Source organism: Chrysemys picta, chromosome 10, assembly GCF_011386835.1.
Source record: "Chrysemys picta bellii isolate R12L10 chromosome 10, ASM1138683v2, whole genome shotgun sequence".
Classification (NCBI taxonomy): Eukaryota; Metazoa; Chordata; order Testudines; family Emydidae; genus Chrysemys; species Chrysemys picta.
Window position 1 is genome coordinate 37,403,762 of NC_088800.1, and position 19,876 is coordinate 37,423,637.

At 48.9% G+C, this 19,876-nt stretch overlaps 1 protein-coding gene across 9 annotated transcripts in view; it reads right to left on the minus strand.

The window, feature by feature from the left end:
* Positions 1 to 877: 877 nt before the first annotated feature.
* The window catches only part of LINGO1 (leucine rich repeat and Ig domain containing 1), a 464,359-nt gene continuing 445,360 nt past the window's right edge, over positions 878 to 19,876 (minus strand). For 8 of the 9 annotated variants that reach the window (XM_065559570.1, XM_042842387.2, XM_008173885.4 and 5 more), the window contains one exon: positions 878 to 3,137. In XM_065559570.1, the coding sequence (XP_065415642.1) occupies positions 1,284 to 3,125 (1,842 nt within the window). In that variant the 5' untranslated portion in view covers positions 3,126 to 3,137 and the 3' untranslated portion in view covers positions 878 to 1,283. Of the gene's footprint in view, positions 3,138 to 13,217; positions 13,295 to 19,876 lie in introns of those variants that run through there. The other variant, XM_065559575.1, reaches the window with a different exon arrangement.

Genomic DNA, 19,876 nt, shown 5'->3' on the forward strand with positions numbered 1-19,876 from the left:
CGCCTGACTCTGATTCCACTTACAGCCGTGCAAATCAGGAATCATTCTGTTGAAGGCTGGGGAGTTATGGGAGGATGAGGCCAGAGTGAGAGCAGCATCAGGCCCCCTGTCTGACAATGGATTCAACCAACTCCATTACTCACAGTTGCAGAGAAAGAGCCTTCTTCCTGCCTAACACCCATGGAGTAATTAAATCACAGCCCCCCTTCCACCTGTTGGTCACAGGGAAACCACAGGCTAGCATTCCCGGAAATGCCTCCAGGGAAAGGCCCAGCTGGGATACATTTCAGAACAGTGGAACCTAACCCTGATAGCTTCTCCAGTCTTTGGTTTTAACTGAGTCTTGCCTTTGTCAACTAGCATAGGGGAGAAGCCCAGAAAGGCTATTCTGCTGGCCAGGGAACCGGCTGAGTCACAGGCTGTTTACTGGTATATAGACACAGCAGATCTGAAATCCAGATACTGACTAGCTTCCCCAGGACTAATGGAAAAAGGGTGTAGAGCACTTTGAACCTTGAGCTGTCCATAGGGAAAGGCCTTAGCCTAACTGGTGATAATTTACTTTTTATCTAAAAGGGAACACCAACACTTCGGGCTGAATTCCGGCTGGACTTATCCCCTGGCAATCCCTTCACTTCAGAGGTGTGACTGAGGGCACAAGTCACAGCGGAATTTGTTCTTTGCGCTCTGCAGAGCCAACAGCCTTTTCCCCGGTGCAACTGGGCTCTGGCTCGCACTAGGAGCTGTGTGGATGGAAGCCCCAGTTTTTTCTTTCTGAGACCACTAGAAACCGCCTCCATGGGAGAATCAGAGAAGAGGAGAGGAAGAAAAATAAAACTCAATCAGATACAGAACTGGACAGATCAAGAAGTCAAGATTTTGCATTCCAACTATCTATAGGAAATAGGGATTTTTTTTTTATTTCAACTTTTCATAAAAATCCATAATTATTTAAATCAAAGTTACAGAGGAAAGTTCGTAACTTTTTATTGATTTATTTTATTTTTTGTTTTTCTTTTTTGTTTGTTTGTTTTTCCCTCTCATCATTAGATCTGACACCGGCATCCGTCAGACTACTTCCTTACAAACATGGGAGTCCTGGAGACATCAGCAGAATGTTCTCCTGGTATAAAGAGGTGGAAGAGGTGGTGGTGCAGGGAGGCGGGGTTAGAACGAGAGGGGAGGGGTGGTTCAGAGGAGGAGAGAGGTCGGTATGTTTGTAGCAACGTTCTTCTTTTGTCTTGTTTTTAAAAAAAACTTTATTGTTTGCAAATTGCTTCAGGTTAGATCATTTTCATGTTGAACTTGCGCGGCGCATCAGCAGAGCTGATGCCGGCGTCGGACTTGCGTGGCACGTACTCGATCTCGATGTTGTGCTTTGTGTTGCCTTTCCCCCGGCTCCACAGGAAGAGAAGCACCAGACAGAATAGCACCACGCCCAGGAAGGAGATGAATCCCATGGTGGTGGCGATGATCAGAGTCTTGATGTCGAAGGGGAAAGGCACGGTGGCACGCGTGCTGTTGGCGTCGCTCTCGTTGGGTTGGTTGGAGATGAAAGCAAAGGTCTTGTTGGGCTGGTGGGGCCAATCTGGGGAGTAGCTCCGCACGTGAAGGTGCGCCAGCATGGTGTCATTGCCACCCGCATTGCTGGCGATGCATAGGTAGGTGCCATTGTCCTGGATCTGGGCGTAGCGCACCTCCAGAGTGCCATCGGGAAAGACGGTGAGCCGCCCATTGGTTTTGGTAGAGATGAGGTGCTTTCTGGGAGAGAGCCACATGATCATGGGGGGCGGATCCCCATCTGCCCGGCAGACAAAATGTACCGTATGGCCCTCATCCACAAAGATCTGCTGCGGCTTGCGGTCCCGTATGCGCGCCCGGCGGCAGGTGAAATAGTTGGGCAGGAGCACGTCGGGGAAGTCCTTGAACTCCTTCCCCTGGACGAACTCGGGGGTGGAGCAGGTGGGCTGCTGCTTGTTGAAGTTCAACCTCCAGCGGCGTCGGAAAACCCAAAGCAGCCGGCAGTCGCAGGCCAAAGGGTTATTATCCAAAATGAGCGTCTCCAGGTTCCCCACCGAGTGGAAGGCTGACTCCTCCAGTGTGGTCAGCAGGTTTCCGGAGACGTTCAAGATGCGCAAGTAGTTGAGGCCTCTGAAGGCGTAGGGCTCCACGGTGCTGAGCTGCCCACCCACCAGCTGGATCTCCTGCAGCCGGAGCAGGTCATGCAGCATGGAGCCCTCAATGGTGAGGATGGGGTTGTAGGACAGGTTCAGGAACCTGAGATAAACTAAGTGTCTGACAGAGACGTAAGGGATGGAAGTCAGATTGCAGTGGGTGATGGACAAGGATGTCAGGTTCAGTCCATAGAGGCAGTTGGACGTCATGGTATCCAGATAGGGCCAGTGGGAGATCTCAAGGACCTTAAGCCTGTAGAGCCTCCTAAATGAGTAATCCCTGATGGCGTTGATGTTCAGGTGGCGCAGCCTCAGCACAATCAAGCCGTGCAAGTGAGACAGCGCCTCCGTGGGGATGGAGGTCAAGTTGCATTTCTCCAGCGTCAGCTGCTCCAAGCTGTTGAGGCCGCTAAAGGCCCGGTGGGAGATATAGACCAGGTCATTGTCCCCAACCTCCAAAGACTTCAGGTTGTACAAGTCCTGGAACATGTAGTCTAGGAGGATCACAATTTTGTTCTCACTAATGTCTAGCTTGGTAAGATTGCTCAGTCCGGTAAACACCCCCAAGGGGATGAGCTTGAGTCGGTTACTCCTGAGACCCAGAGTCCTGAGGTTGAAGAGGTTGTTGAAAGCCCCAGGCTCAATGGCACTGATAATGTTCTCGTTTAACTCCAGCTCCTCCACGTGAGGGTAGTTGGCAAATTCATCCTGGTTGAGAGTCTTGATTCGGTTCTTACCCAAGTCCAGGAGCCGGGTCTCAGTCGGGATCCCCTCGGGGACGGCGAAGAATCGCTTTCGATGGCACAGCACCGAGCGCTCCTGGGCAGAGCACTCGCAGCGGGGCGGGCAGCCCGTGGCAGAGCCAGAGAGGACGGATCCCAGCATCAGAAGGAGGATAGGCTGCCAGCAGGCCAGAATTGGGCTATGCATGCTCACCTCCCCAGCTATCATCCTATCTCTCACCTGCAAGCGACACAAAAACAAAGAGGGGGAGGAAAGAACAACAGCAGAGGTTAGCAAACAAAGGCCAGTGGAATGGCAAAGGTCACTTCTGTTCGAGTCAGTGTCAAGGTTCATTGACCTGCCAGTGCCGATATTAACTAAAGGGGAAATACCAGGTCAATATTAGACATGTCTGCTCAGTACATCCCTGCTATTTCAATATACACCGTAGCCACAGTGACGCTGTGTCCCGTATGCAGCCCGACACACCTGTGCTGCAGAGATGGTAGGGAAGCACATTTAAGAGAGCAGAACACACACACTTGAAGGGCTGCAGGGAGAGCTGGCATGGGAGCAGCATTTCACTGGCTGGGGTAGTGTCAGTCCCATACTATCCAGCCAGAGGTCCAGACACTTAGTAGTCATCTTTGGACTTCCTCTCTCCGCCCATCATTTTTCCTCCCCTCCTTGCTCGGTCTTAGTACTTGCCCCAACAGCCGTGTCCAATTTCACACCCTGGAAGGGTGGGACAGTGGCCATCAAGGGATCTATGTAGCAGAGCTGGCATGATCTGCTTCCAGGCCTACAGCCTCACCATGCATTTACTAGCTATGCACCTGCCAGGACCTGCATTTCCCCACAGACTAACTCCTGCCCCGCAATGTGGATTTTTCCTTATGTCTTCTCAGCATCCCCCAGGGATTCCCTTCCCTGTAGACAGATTACCAAACTGTGGCCACAATAGTTACCAACTACGCAGTTGCGAATGTGGTTCAGTCACTACAGTGGGTTTGAATAGTGTGCTCCATGTGTCCGAATTCACAGGGTCTCTGGGCAGGGAATTCTCTTCCACGCTGATCTTTTGGTATCCACGTGGACTGGCAAAGGAGGTCAACATTTCTGTCCCCAGGGCTGGCAATAGGTTGGGCTAACAAACAATAATTAGTCCAGCTTCCTGTCACTAAGCTGGCGTGATGAGGGCAGGGGATGTCCATTGTTATGATGGCAGTGTCTACTGTGCTGGTTGCTGCATGGACACAGTAAAAGCCAATGGCTGTCCCAAAGAACTTACAATCTAAAGCAGACAGACAAAGGGCTGGAGGGGAAAGAAAGGGGGTAAGTGACTTGACCAACGTCACACAGCAAATCAGTGGCTGAGTGAAGACCAGAACCAAGGTCTCCTGCTCAGTGCCTTCACCAGTGGTCCACGCTGCCGCTCAAACTGGGGCTCTTTTAGACGGGCATGGTGGGGCCAGGGGGAATTTCTCAGTAAAGCAGTTGTGCTGTACGACTGCGAGCGATGACAAAGCCTGAAAGCTTAGAATATAATTTCTCATGGCAAAGTGATCTGACAAAAAAACACCCACGTTGAAAAAGCCTCTATTATTTAGGCGTTAACTGGCTGAAACCTGTCTCTGTCCCAACCCCCGATCCAACTGGCGCCCTGCGAGACCTGGCCTGAGAGGCCTCTAGGTTAACGGCTTGCTTTGCAGTCAGCTCAGAGCAGCCAGGAGAACAGGCTCCACTAATGAAGTCCGAGTTCGGAGGTGAGGTGCATACAAAAAGGAGGGAGCCTGCACTTCGGCCAGAAGCGCCCTGATGAGGTGCTGAGGAACCAGGGAGTGTGATCCTGCCCGCTGACCCAGCCTTCTGGCAGGAGCGCAGCACCCCCACCTCCCATCCTACTGTCTGCTGGGAAGAAAGGGAGAGGTAGGGGCTTGGTGCAGATGGCGCCTGAGGAAGAAGTGGAGCCATGGTGTCGATGCTTTCATTCATTTACTTGTCCAAGCCACTCCTGGGTGAAATCATCCCCCAACTTTTGACGATTGACTGGGGAATGTTTTACGCATGCACACGCACATCCTACTTTAAGCTCTCAAAATGAGTCAGTTCTCTTTAGATGGAACCTGAATACAAAAACTGCCTTTTGAATGCAGAGGTGCTGGAATGCAGAATTTAGACCAGACTAGAGACACAGGGAAAACCCAGCCAGTGGAGTAGCCAAAGTTGCGTCGAGGCCCAGAGAATGGCAGCTCAGAAAAGAACAGGTTCCACTTAGAGCAGAAAGCAATATCTTCTTCTGGGCCGGATTCTCCTCTACCCCATGGACGCCAGTGGAGTTACTCCTGACTACTCCTGCGTCCTGGGGCAAGTCACTTAACCCCTTCTGTGCCTTAGTTCCCTATCGGCGAAACAGCAATAATGATATTTACCCGGCTTTGCAACATGTTCTGCGATCATGGGTACTTACATTGTACTTACAAACTACCATTAAGCTTTTAAAAATAAAGGCTGGGATTTTGTGGACCTGGGCACCTAGATACATTAAGCTGGCTTGAAGATTCCTGTCTGTGAACATGCCTCAATACCCTTTTTGTTTGTCACCATGCCTAGACCAGGGGGCGGGTGGAAGAGGTAAGTAAGCACAATATGGCTCTCAGCATCCATTGTTGCCTCTGGAATCCAAAGTGAAAACACTTACATCTCTTTTTTCCCTGTTGCTTTTAATTGCATCAGATTACAGAGGTCCGGGGAAAAAAACCACTGACCTCTGGATGGAGTATTTACATGAAAAAGCAAGTTCTTGGATGGAAGAACAGAGGTGCAAAAGAGGGGCTCATAATTTCCAACCCCAAACTGGCAGCAGAATTGGTTTTACGGCACCAGCAAATGAAACACCAGGGCAGTGTAAACAGAATCTACTCTATAGGCATGAGATCCAGGAATTTCCTGTGAGCACCACTGCTGGGGCCTCCTCACTAACAACTGCCTTAATCTTAGACCTGTTCCCTTATTTGGCTTCATTCACTAGGGAAAGGATGAGAAAAACTAACCGGATTTCTGCACTGAAGCAAAAAAGGTCCAAGGGAGAGGAAGTTCAGATAGATTTCCTGGCCAAAGTGGTATGGGCCCTGGGAGAAGTCTTTGATGAGAGACAGAAGTGGTACTGATTTCTGGGCCTGCCAGGAACGCAATGGGATGAGGCCATAGGAAGCAATTTTTGTGTCAATCTGAAGTGGTTTTAGCTACAATCCTGGCCTTCCTCCTGGAGCCAGCCCTTACATAGCTTTGGCTGGGGATGTGATGCCAGCGTTGAACACTGAAACACCGTCAGCATGACAACACAACACCAGAGCTACCAAGGATCCTGAAGCAGGGCAGGTCAGAGCTTTCCAAGGATGGCCTTTGCTGGTGTTAACTACTTTGTCCCTAGGACAGGGGAGGGCAAACTATTGCCCATCAGGGCTTTCAATCTGGCCCGTGGGATTGCCAGCCCCATGGCGCAGTGGGGCTAAGGCAGGGTTCCTGTTTGCCCTGGCCCCGCACTGCTCCCAGAAGCAGCCTGCACCACGTCCCTGTGGCCCCTCGGGTGGGGGGAGAGGGCTCCGTGCACTGCCCTCACCTGTAGGCACCATCCCCCACAGCTCCCATTGGCTGGGAATGGGGAACTGTGGCTAGTGGGAGCTTCGGGAGTGGTACCTGCAGGCGAGGGCAGCGTGTGGCAGAGCTGCCTGCCCCACTCCACACCAGGAGCCACTGCGGGACATGCTGGCCACTTCTGGGAGCGGCACGGGGCAAGGGCAGGCAGAGAGCCTGCCTTAGCCCCACTGCACGCTGCTGCCACCCTGGAGTTGCTCAAGGTAAGTGGTGCCAGGCCGGAGCCCGCACCCCAAACCCCTCCTGCACCCCTGCCGAGCCCTCTCCTGCACTCCGCACCCCCTGCCCTGAGCCCACAACCCCCTGCCACACCCTTCACCCTTCCTGCACCCCAATGCCCTGCCCTGAGCCCCTTCCTGCACACTGCACCTCCTCCCACACCCCAACCCCCGCCCCAGCCCTAAATTCATGGCCCTGCATACAATTTCCCCACCCAGATGTGGCCCTCAAGCCAAAAAATTTGCCCACCCCTGCCCTAGGATTTGATCTCAAGTGATTTCAGATGGAAGTGATCTAAATGACCCTATCCCAAACACACACCCCTCCTCCTCCAGTTATTTCCCCTAAGCAATCCCCAGCATCCTCATCAATCATTCAAATGGTGTTATTCTTATGTCCTAATGTAGGTGAGTTGATTACTTCTCTAGTAGCCATCTCAAACATTTGCACTCCAGAAAGTTGTTCCTTGTTTGCACCCCAAGGCAACACTGTCTTTAAGGGGGCCAGACCATGCTGGGATTTGCGGGATACTGAACCCTATTTTTCTTCTGAAAAGAAGAATGCAGTAACTCTTCCCACGCCAGGTTAGCAGGAGACACACCCCAAATCCACCACCACCTGCAAGGACTGTGTCTAGTCTAGTGGCTCTTCCCTCCTCATTCCCAGCCCTCCCTGCTCTGGAATGGAAGAGGCAATTTGAAAGTTAAATGAATGAATGAAGGGAGCTGAGCTAGTGAAAAACTTGGCACGGGGAGACACTGAGCACTATATAAAGTTATTCTGGGGGAGTTATGGCTTTGCAAAGGCAGCTTATACCTTCAAACCATAAACAATCCCATCCCCTTGTCAGTGGGATGCTAAAACTGCATGTCACATTGCTTCTGGTGTACTTATTTTTTATGTTGCTCAAGCTGTTATGACGGATCAAATCACATTAATACCGTACATTATATGTACAACTACCCCTGGCTCTGTTTATATCCATTGTTACATATACACTCTGCATTGCCTTCACTAATGCTATTTATGGCTATCGCTGAATAGACTCCACACATTACTTTCACTGGTTCAGTTTATATCCATCATTATATATATCCTGTGCATTACTTTGCCTCGCACTATTTATGGCTCTTGGATATACTCTGTGCATTAGTTTCATTGCTTCTGTTTATATCCATCATTTTCTATAGATAGATGTCCCATGTATAACTTACTTTCCTTCCTTCCAAAAAAGATTATTTGAAGATTTTTTGCAAAATGCAAGGATGAAAAGTGATGTGCAATCCATAAATGTATCAGTCTTCACCATCTCATAAACCAGAACAGTAATGTCCTAGCCCAATTCAAACTAGGGTATTAATTACAGTCTGCTCCACAGAATTCCTTCCACCGTTTCAATTTGATACAGCATTCTTCACCTCTTGTCCTAGATTGCTGTGCAGAGTTGCCGGGTGCTGGTGAACAGCTGATGCGTTCCACCCCAGAGGTGACTGCATTTCAGGGGTGTGCAAAGTGATTCCTGTGTGTACATAATTTGTAAACAGCTTCAGAATCATTCCTAACGGGTTGATCTAACGCTCACTGAGATCAGTGGAAAGGTTTCCATTGGCTTCACTCAGAACTGGATCAGGCCACAAAGTGCTAAATGAATGTAGAATATTTATTATTAATCATCCTTCATGGCGTAACATCAATATTGTCAACTATGCTGGTCACTGTTATAAACAGGGCCGGTTCCAGGCACCAGCTTACCAAGCAGGTGCTTGGAGCGGCCATTTCCGAGAGGAGCGGCACGTCCAGCTGTTCGGCGGCAATTTGGCGGAGGGTCCCTCACTCCTGCTCGGAGCGAAGGACCTCCCGCTGAATTGCCGCCGCAGATCACGATTGCGGTTTTTTTTTTGTTTTGTTTTGTTTGGCTGCTTGGGGCAGCCAAAACCCTGGAGCCAGTCCTGGTTATAAATACTGGCCATGTTAGTTTCACTGGCACGGTATTTGATATCCCAGAGATGAGACCTAAATCTATCCTGAAGGATGTAATTGGCTTCTGAGGCTGGGATAATACCAGAGACGTGAAGGTCTCAGCCAAGGGGCCTTCTACCTCTGCCAACTGGTGGCCAGACACTGGGGTGGACATAACCAATTAGCAGAGTCCTTGATAGTTGCACTTGTGTGTTTTCCCGGCATATTCCTGTAATTGAGACAAACTGGGACCCTTGCTGAGCGAGTGGGCAGCAACGGTATCCAGGGAGCCAAAAGGAGCCATGGCCAGATGATGAGTGGCTATCTAAATATCTCCCCAGGGCTCTTCCCATATGGGTGGGAGCCAGAGCAGGTCTTCCACCCAAAGCCCATTCCAAGGAGGCTAAACAAGCTGTTTTCATGCTTGTGCAATATCCATCAGACGAAAAGCGCTATTTATTTTGCAACCGCCAGAGTAAACTTTGCACCTCTGAAACCATATCTTCCAGGAAGATGTAGAAATCCCAGCTAATGTGCTGCGACTCTGCTGGAAATGGGGCAGCAGGTACCACTCTAAACCCTTTGATGTATCACATCACATGCAGCGAAAGGAACATTTTGCAGTGCCGTTGCTCAGAATGCATGCCTTCAAAATGCACGCACTTTCTCTTTAACCGTCATCTCTGTTAATCTCTCTTGGAATCCAATTCCCTGTACTCACAATCTTGCTGAGAAAGACATAAAAAAGCAAAACATTACATGCAAAACAAAACACAGTCGAAAGGGTCTAATTGCACTGAGATTGGAAAGACTTCACCTCATTATGCTGAAAAACAGCCTGCCTTATTTGGATGTGTTCTTAGCTGAAATTTCCATGCTCGTCACCTTGCTGGGCAACTGCTAATACTGGCTTCAGACAGGTGCAGGAATGGGTGGGGTAGTTGTGGTATCTCTCCTAACTCTCTTGATATTACAATCTGAGCGTCCCCAAGAATTCCTCTAACAGATGCCAAGTTCTTCCCTGGTGTATCTCCACCAGCATCAATGGAATCACGCCTGGGGTGAATTTGGCCCTGTTTATTCATTGTGATTTGCAACAGCTCTGATATGGCAAACAGCTTTGGCAACAACCTTGGTTTTGGCTTGCGACACCGCCTGTTGTTCCACTCCTAGACCCAACAGAGCTTTGTCAATGCACTTAGTTCAGACTTCCAACCTAGCCACTATTCTCTAGCCTGTGTCCTGTGCAAAAGCACCGATCTGGCAGCGCACCTCAGGACTGACCTACCACAAACTCCGCCATTCAACCATCCCAGGCTCCTCCCGCACAGAGATCCATTGGAGCGGATTTACACCAGCTGAGGATCTGGCCCTATGCCCCACACGGTGACAAGGGGATAATTTGCCTGGTTAGGCTGAAATACACCTGGCATTGTGGAATTATTACACGTTCTTTGCCTGAGCCTTCTAGTAGCTGCAGAGTATACAACGTGGCCATGAAAAACAACAGCAGCCAAATAAGCCTTCAGTGGTAGAATTTAAGGCTTTGGTGGACAAGAGTTAAAAAGATGAGCAAACATGATAAATGAACAAAGCAAAATCTGCATATTATTACAGACTAGACAAATCTACTTGCATAGAATTAAAGTATAGACACACCTCACGTAGTATTAGTTCTGGGCTAAATTTAAATCCATGATAAATACAAGCCCTGACAAAAACATCCGTAATGCTAATAGCTGAAGCCACATAAAAGGCCCGGGATAAAGACAACAAATAAACTGAAAAATACAGAGTGAAGATGAGCTTTAAATCACTTCTGTTTCCCATTTACCTTTGGACATTTCAGAGCAAAACACATCTGTTCCAAGGCTGAGCGGGTGATAGAAACCCCCTTCTAAAAATCAAGATTTTTGCATGATCTGATGCTGGCCACCTAGCCCAGATCATGCAGCAGTCACGAGAGACCCCTCAGTATCATCCCCAGTGCTGGAATTGCTTGGCATTCCTGAATGATCTCAAACCAGAGCCGCAGCTGCTGATTTGCCAATCCCTGTTCTATTGCAAAGGCTGCCGTATTAGGGGCATTTAAATCAGTGGGTGTCTTTCCATTGACTCCAAGGCTTTGGACCAGGTTCAGGCATAGGGATGTGTCATAGCATGAAGAGACGTCTGTTTCACCATGCCTGCCCTGAGCCATGTATGCCCGGGTGAGAAGGAACTGAGCAGGATGACCTGTCTGGGGGTTTGCAGTAGGCTCTCCCCAGTCATGTGATCAGCTCTGATGTTTTCATTAAATGGAAGATTTTTGAAAGAGGAAAAACTGAAATCACCAGAATAACGGGGATGCTGGATGTGGCCATGAGAGGCTTGTGGCACTAGGGATGTTGGAAGCGGAAAGAGGCTGGGATGAAGGGGCAAAGATCTGGCAGAGTTGGTAGCATTCTTGAATTTGCTCAGTGAGGGAAAATGAAATCTAACAAATGTACCCTCTGATCTGGAACACCCCTGCTTCCCTGCACCTAGTGAGTCACTTACACCAATGTCCAAAGGGGTGTAAAATGTCCCATGGTAAAGATCCTCACTGGGGTGGATGAATGCAGAGCAACCTCTTTGACCTCACACTGGTGCAAACCGGAGGTGACTCCACTGAAGTCACTGGGACCCACAGGTATAAAACCAGTGTGTGACTGGAGAATCACCCCCAAGCAGATAACTGTCCAGGGACATGGCTCTGCCCTGATGGATGGTGTGTGACCCTGTCCATAACTTGGCCCTGGAAGTAAGATCCATTCCTCCTAAGGGATGCTTCCCGGATCAGCAGGGGTGAGTGGTTGGGTTTGCTTGGCAGGTGGCAGTTAATCTAGCAGGAGGTGTGTAACATGTTGTCCTTTCTTGGGAAGGGGTCAGAGCACCTCCAAGGAAGGAGTCCGGTCCAGGTATCTAGATGGGGATTTCTTCATGGTTTGGACTGGTTTCTTTCCCCCCCCTTTCCCTCACTGCAGGCCTAGAGAGAGGCCTTTGCTGAGTCTTGTGTAATTGCTCTGTGAGGGTAGGTCTACACAGCCCCTGGCAGCAAGTCTCAGAGCCCGAGTTGAAGGATTTGGGCTTGCGCGACAGTGCTAAAAACAGCTGTGTAGATGTTGTGGTTCAGGCTGGAGTTCAGGCTTTGATACCCACCCCCGTCCCTTGGCTTCAGAGCCTGAGTTCCAGCCTGAGCCCAGACATCTACACGGCTAGGTGCAGCACGTCTGAGAGCCCCAATCTGATGCTCGCTGCTGTGGTTGCCACCTGCTGTGTAGACGTACCTTGAAAGGCCTAATAACTATGCTGCCCCAGGGAGAGTGAAAGTGGCACCTCGCATCGTCACTTACACCTGTGCAAAGTGGGAATAAAATATCACCCTGCTTCTGATCTGGTTGTGTCTGGTAGTTTCCCCAGGTGTAACTGGCAATGAGGCACCAGGTGGCAGTGAAGCAGGCTCACAGCCGCCAGCGTACAATTGTATGGGAGGAAAAAACCCTGGCCCGTTATGCTGAGACGTTGTGCACATTTTTTTGTCTGCATGACATCACTTTCTGTGCACATAACGCTTCCTTCACCATTGGCTGTGTCACTATTATAATCAGGGCTGATTTCAAACCCATTTGGCCATCCTGGGTCCACAGGTCAAGTGTGAATGGTATTGGGTTTATGTTAAGCGTAGGAGAAAGGGAGCCAAGAGAAAATTCACATCTCTACCTCTCTATATCAAAGATAAAGGGGAAGCTACTTAGCTGGGTGTAAATCAGTGTGGTAGACAGATGCCAATGCAGCTACACTGATTTACACCAGCTGAGGAGCTGGGCCAAAGGGAAAAATGGGAGAAGATGGAGGGGGCGGGGGGAGAGAAAAACAGGGTACAAGTGGATTGGAAAGGGAAGAGATTTGGAAAAAGTTGCAGAGAGGGAGAAAAATGCAAATGAAAAATTAAGTACAATGGGCCTGCTCCTCAGCTGGCATAAATCTGCATAGCTCTACTTGGGCCAGACCTGTAGCATCAATAATTCCCCACTGGTGGCAGCCTAGAGGTATTTTTCGGGCTGGGTGGGGTGAGGAAGTGGTGGCTCTAATTCTGAGCTGGCATTTACACTGTTGTCAATCAGGAGTAGGAGCACTTAAGTCAGCGGGATGGTCTCCATAATGAAAGCATGGACTACCCTGTAGCTAAAGAAGTAAACAGGATGTAGCAAAAATAAACCAACTGAAATCACCCTTAGGGAAAAAGAAAACACAAGGGTTTAAAACCCCAGGGAAACACAGTTTGTGCTCTTAGATTTGTTTCACAAACCCAGCATGCAAGGTTCAAACTCCCCAGGCTCCCTGGAGTTTTGCCCATCCCTGTTTATGAGAATCCCGTTCTGTGACGTAGTCATTTTTTTTCTGCAGAAGACATCGCCATGTTATTCTATGTACCGTCCCGGCCATGGAGCCCCGTATTGTTACCGCTTGTTGTGATCAGAATCCTGGAGCCAGGAGCGTGGCCTTCTCTAGGTAGGGAGGAATCTGGAGTGTGGTTTCAGATAAGCTGACAGAGCAAGAGTATTCAAAAAAAAAACAACAACAGAAATTTCGGAGTCAGCTAATAAAAACATCTGGTAATCATAAATTATAGCGTGCGCGACGTTCACCCTTGAGCCAGATGCCCATGAGAGACTCTCCAAGCATCTCCAGTGACTTTGGGAAACATTTTCTGAGCAAGAAAATAATGTGTCAAAGTCACTAGGATTTGCTGGGGCACAGCTGGATGAGTCCTACAGCTCGCAGGGGTGGGTTGGTCGATCCCACTGCATCGAGGGGGTGGACGTCTGAAACTTGGCACTAAAACACTGGTGAGCAGATCCCACTGTGCCAGGACTGTGAATCTTGACACTAGTGCACAGAGTCCTGACCTGGGCCCAGGGCTGTGGGACTAACCGAGGTCTCTGGATTTTTGGTTTATAAACAAACCCCACAAACAAGGATCTCGGCTTCAGCCCTCTCGCCTCCTCCCAGCTGCACCAACTAAATCAAATTTTATTGAACTTGACTATGTTTTAGAGCTAAAGACTCCAGGTTTACAAATAAATATTTAACAACATTTCCTGCTGGTAAGAGAGTTGCTTCTCGAGACCCCGGGCTTGGCGCTAAGTGTTCCTGTAGCTAACTGCAAAGCAGCAAAACAAAGGGGAAAAGCTTTAATTTGCCAAACACGTCTGTATCTGTTTCCTTCTCTCTCCATCATTCGCTTCGCTTCCATCATTCGTTTGCTCACTCTCTCTCTCTCCCGCCTCCGCCTCTTTTTCATCCAATATATATATATATATTGCCGGCTGACATCTGACAACAGGCAGCTAGCCCAAAAAGTGTGTTTGGAGTCAGTTAATTGAAGCAGGTGAAGACCACACTGCACCCGACTCCAGACAGGGTAGGCTAACTGTTCCATTTAGGCTGCAGAAAGCCAGTGCTCTATAGGATTAAACTGGAGCCTTTCAGCAAATTCCCAGCTCCCACCAGCCTGCTCTTCCTCTACTGACCGTTTCTACTCCAACACCCACCCCCTGGTGTTCCAAAGTCCATACGGCATTTACCCCTGCTGCTCTACGAGCCAGCATTCAACAGACTACAGCCCGCCCAGGACAGCCTCCACTGTTCGCCCATCTCGCCTTTATATCATCCCAGCTTTCTTCCCCCTAGTCTCCCTGCCCTTCGCTTTCACCACCTCCCTCCATTATCACCTGGTATCTAACAATCTCTCACATACAAGGAAAATGTAAATAAATTCTAACCTAAAACCCGGAACTCCTCAGGACTGTCTCAGTATTGGGAGAGAGACTGGTCCATACCATGGAAAGGGAAAGATCTGGTGACAAGAAGGGTCGTCTTGTGGCTAAAGCACTTGACTGGGGCTCAGGAGATAGGGTTTCTATTTCCAGCTCTGCCGGTGATCTTGGTTAGGTCATTTCCCCTCTTGTGCCTCAGTTTCCCCTCCCATATTTTGTCTGTTTTGTCTACTAGACTGTGAGCCTCTCTCGGGCACAGATGGTCTCTAACTTTATGTTTGTACAGTGCCTAGCACAAGGGCCCTGGTCTCAGCTGAAGTTTGTAGGTGCCACAGTAATTCAAACAATAATAAGTGTCAGTAGCTCAATGTGTAGCAGCAGTCAAAACCCAAACAAAATCTTTAATGAATGGGATGGCAAATAGAACACACTATAGAAATCAATGGGAACCCAATCAGTATGTTGAGTTCAGATTAGCTTGAATAAAAAAAAAAAAGATACAGAAGAGATTTAGAAAACAGCAAAAATTTCAGAGGCATGAAATGGTTCTGCACAAAAAGCTCAGGAGTTTTTACTCTAGAAAGGAGGTAAATAAGAGGGAACACAACAGAGATACACAAAATAATGAATGGTGCAAAGAAAGTTAACAATAAGAAGAAATAGCAACACTCATGCTTCTGGTTGAAAGCCAACCACTAATTGCATGGGGTAGGCAGACACTTCCCCCAGAGGCATGTTCTTGCATAATTGCCCATTATGGATTTTTTGCACAATCTTCTGATGTATCTGGTTTTGGCAACTGTAAGAAACAGGATACTGGGCTAGATGGACCAGTGATCTGATCTGGTATGGCGATAGCTATTGTGAGGCTGCCATCTTGGCTGCCAACTCAAGGATTGAACCAGGACCTCCAGAGCTAAAAGCATGAGCTGCTACAGCTTCTGCTAAAGTGCCTCTTCTGATCAGCAGGTACATGCACAGAGTAGGTGTTGCCATAAACTATCAAGGGATGTATTTAAGATGCCAATCCCCTTCTGGCATATGCAATAAGAAGCTGTATCTGCTAAATGGCATGGGTTGCCCAACACTGTCAGCACAGCTCTATCTAGCTTCTCCTGACTGCCAAACTACTACTTCCCTACCTGTTGCAAGACTGCTATGGAAACACAACACGATTCTAGTTTGCCTAGCTCCTTCCATACAGACGTTCTCCCCAAAACACTTGACTGAATTAAACAACACAGTCACAGCGATGAAAAATCAATAAGAGCAGAAGGAGGGAGGAATTACAAAGCACCGGCAAGAAAAGGAGAGCAAGAGGAGATGGAATAGGAAGTCAATGAAGTTGAGAGATACCGGATGGGTGAGAGCTACAGAGGGGAAAGCTCTGGGCCAGGTCTGTAGCTGCTGCAAATCAAGGTTGCTCCATGAAAGTCAAGGGAGCTATGTTGCTTTACATCTGCTGAGGATCTGGCCCAGTGCGTGAAGAGATGGGCAGGGGGGTCAGTGCTAGATGAGTGATGCAGGCAGGGAAGGTAGCACAAAGGGTCAATTGCTTTGTAATGGGCTGGAGCCAGCCCAAAGAGAGCCCAAGGAGGGCAAAGAGCCAATCATCTGTCAAGTGGGGCATCAGGATCATGGCTCCATGAAGGAGCCTGCTCCGCGGAAAACTCACTCTCACATGCATGACATAGAAGCCGCTTAACCTCAGTGTGGTTTTTCGGCCCTGCTCTGCGCAGAGCCTGGGTCTGTGTATTTTTAAATTAACATTCCAATGCAAGAGGCGTGCTCTCTTCTTAGATCCCTTCTCCCTCCCTCAGTGAGATCGTCTCTCTCACTGCTCACACTTCAGTGACCCACCAGCAAAGAAAACATCCTGACAAGCGATCAATAAGTAATTGTGAAGGCAGCTGTGCCCACCTCTGGGGTGAGATGGTGAGAGAGAAATTAGACTTTTATAGCATGTGAAAAGGGTGCAGTAGGCAGTGAGCTGCCCACCCCATCGTCCCAAGGTCCAGGAGAGCAAAAACTCAGTTCAGCATCACGTATCCCTGGCTCCCACAGAAGCTAGCGTCATTTGTTGGGTCAGTATTTTCTGCATCGGGCAATGATTTGGAGAACAGGATTTTTCTGTTTGCAAAGGCAAAGAACAGGAGATCTCCATTCAATTGTGGAATAATCTCCCAAGGGAAGTGGTGGAAGCTCCATCACTTGAGACATTCAAAATTAAGTTAGACAAAGCACTGGAGAATGATCTACTGTATGGGAAAATCCTCCACTGGCCAGACACATGTTCCAGTAGCAGACTAGGTCTTTTCCTTCTTTAACTCCTCAGACTCCACCCACTCCTCTGCGCCTACTAGGTTCTTGACTCTCTGGAAGTAAGGGCTGGGCCACTGGAAATCTTAGTAGATTGCTTGAAGGGATCCTTGCTCAATGGGCAGATGAGAACTGGAAGAGTCGTGAATGAGATTTGAGAGCCCCAAGAATAAACTCTAATGGAGCATGGAGATGTTTCCCTCCCCATTCCACTTCCAGCTGCCAAAGGAGGCAGGAAAACTCCTTTTTGTGCTCACGAAGCATCCACAGTGAGGCCGTGAGAGAGAGGTTTAATAAAGGAGACACCTCTGGTCTATGCAACCCCAGAATATTGTCAGATAAATGCCCAGAGCCAGCCAGTGACAAATCTTTGGATGAAGCCTTCTCTGATGCAACCAATGCAAACAGGCCTTCTTGGAAGAGCAGAGTCCCCAGCCACCAGAACTGAGTTTATTGTCACCTTCATGCTACTATAAAAGATAACCATCATCTGTTCATGGCACAGTGTGCCTGCTATGGAAAACCAGCTCTCCGCTCTACCTGCACTGCACATCTCCCATCATACACTGCAGGGAGGGCTAGCTGTCTAAACGAATATTTGTCGGGTGCAACGAAATCTCTCTCTCTCTCTAGGTTCTTTGGAAGTGGCTGATACAGAGCACAGCAGAGTAAGTGTGCATTGAATGTGACCCAGGTTGGAGAACCAGCCCACAGCCTTGATCTTTCCACCAATGTAGACTCACGGGGGTAAAGGAATACTGCTCTTCAGGGGTAGAAGGTGGGGCTGTGGATTCCTCTCAAGGACAGGGCTGTGCATTCCTCTCTTCCCCTCATAGACGGCAGGCAGCCACTGTGCATGTAAACCGCCAGAAGGAGTGAGCTAGAGGGAGAAACTGGGGCACAAACTGGACCAAAATGAGGAGATGGGCAAAAACTCAAACCCTGATGTCCCCACAAATAGATTTCCATGCAAAAGTCTTTAGGATAGAGCAGAAAGATCATCCATAGCCACGAAGGAGGAATTTTACCATGGATTCTCAGCTCCAGCTGATTTCCAAAGCATATCCTTAAAGGCCTCTTGCCACCAATCCCAGAAACGGCCTGTGGCCAGCAGCACCAGCACAGAGAGAATAAAACAGTGATGGCCAAATTTAATGGCAGGTCTAAGTTGGTGTCACATCTGCCTGTTCCCACAGTGTATATGTTCCATTAGCTCAGTTTACCACACAGTTACCAAACTGTAAGTACACACGCATCCCTTACACACCTCCCAGTCACTGGACTTGCGGCGGATTCACCCCGGTGTAACTGAGAATGGAATTGGCCCCCTGAATCTTCAGTTGGGCACTGGAGTCAGTTTACACCAGCTGAGGATCTGACCCACATACTCCCTTACACATCCTGGCTGGGGAAGTAATGGGTCAGATGGGGTCAAAGTCAGTGCAAGGTGTAACTTGCGGTGCACCCTGAATTCACTCTCCTATTCTAAACCTTGCCCTGCCTTCTCTCTCTCACCCTTCTTAGCCCACCCACTCCCCATTCTCCATCTTGCTTTTTTCTGGGTTATTTTCCCTGCTGTTAATTCTGGTTGATCAGAGGAATAATTTAACCCATGTGCGTAGACAGCCCAAACTGTCACTCTCCCCACCCCCACCATGTGTGCCTTCCATTTCCCCTCAGCCTGGAAGGCCCCATCAGCTGTCCCTGAAGGAGGAGAAGAGCAAGAGGAGTGGAGAGCTCTCCGTTTGGATCCTGACTTATTACCCATCATGCCACTTGATGCTCAGGCTTCCCGAGCGTTCTGGCACTGTGACTGGAGGGTACCACAATTTTCAATAAAGCACAAGTCCATTACTCTGATCTGAATGAGAGAGAGCCTCAAACCCAACGGAAATGCTCACTCTGAGCTGGTCTATGTGCCTGACAGTTAAACTGAGTGCTGAAGGCAGAAGAGTGCTGAGTGCACCAGCCAATGGGAGCCAAGCAGATGTTAGCTCCATAGCACCTGGAGGACAGGTGCAGCAATGGCATAAGCGATGCAAACAACCCCACTCTGCCCCATCAACGTGTCTGAACTCTGACATGCCAGGGCCACTGCCAAGTGTGAGGTGGCATTTCACAGGCCATGCTACCGAGCCCTTTGCCTGTCGGCTGAGACATATCGATATCCGCTATTCACGTGGCCCCAGCACCGTGGGATCTGACCCCACCTCACAAGCACTGATGAACTGATCCTCCCAACACCCCGGGAGGTACCATTATCCCCATGTTACACATGGGCGACTCAGGCATAGGAAGGTCTAATTGTAAGCCAAGTGTGTGGCCTCAAGGTTCCAATGGAACCATGCACGTGGGCAGTGTTAAGCACGCGCTGAAGGGCTTTGCTGAAGTGAGGCCTACGGACTCACCCAGGGTTATGCAGTGTCCGTGGCAGAGCCAGGAACGGAACCTCTATCTCTGGAGTCCCAGTCCAGTGTGTTGACTAATATATGCTGGCTAACATATATATCATATTAACAATATGCATTATCTGCACCGTATAGATATTAGCATGCATTAAGCACTGGTAACATTAAGCACAATTACTGTAACAGTGATATGGCCTCAATTGGCCTACACCATAACCCTGCTCACTTATGCTAAGTATCGCATAACTCCTTGCATTTGCTGAAGTAACTGTTTGGCATAAGCAGGGAGGAAATATGTCAAAATCAAGATACATTTGTTCTATGTCTTACTACAAGCTAGGAAGTACCTTCACGGACCAGCCCCTGCAATGCTAGTATCCAAACCAAAGATAAGGAAGGAACAGAACAAGTCAGGGAACCGGGACAAACAGAGGGGCTGGATTTTAGTGATGTGTAAAGAGATGGATGTGTAACTTGTAAAATCATCATATAAATAATACCAGCAGAAATGTGTAACTTGGGAAGCTCCCCGTTTGCGTAAGGTGAATGTACCATCGCTGCATGAGACAGGTGATCGGAGACTGGTATCGTATAGAACCTTTTCCTTGTACTATAT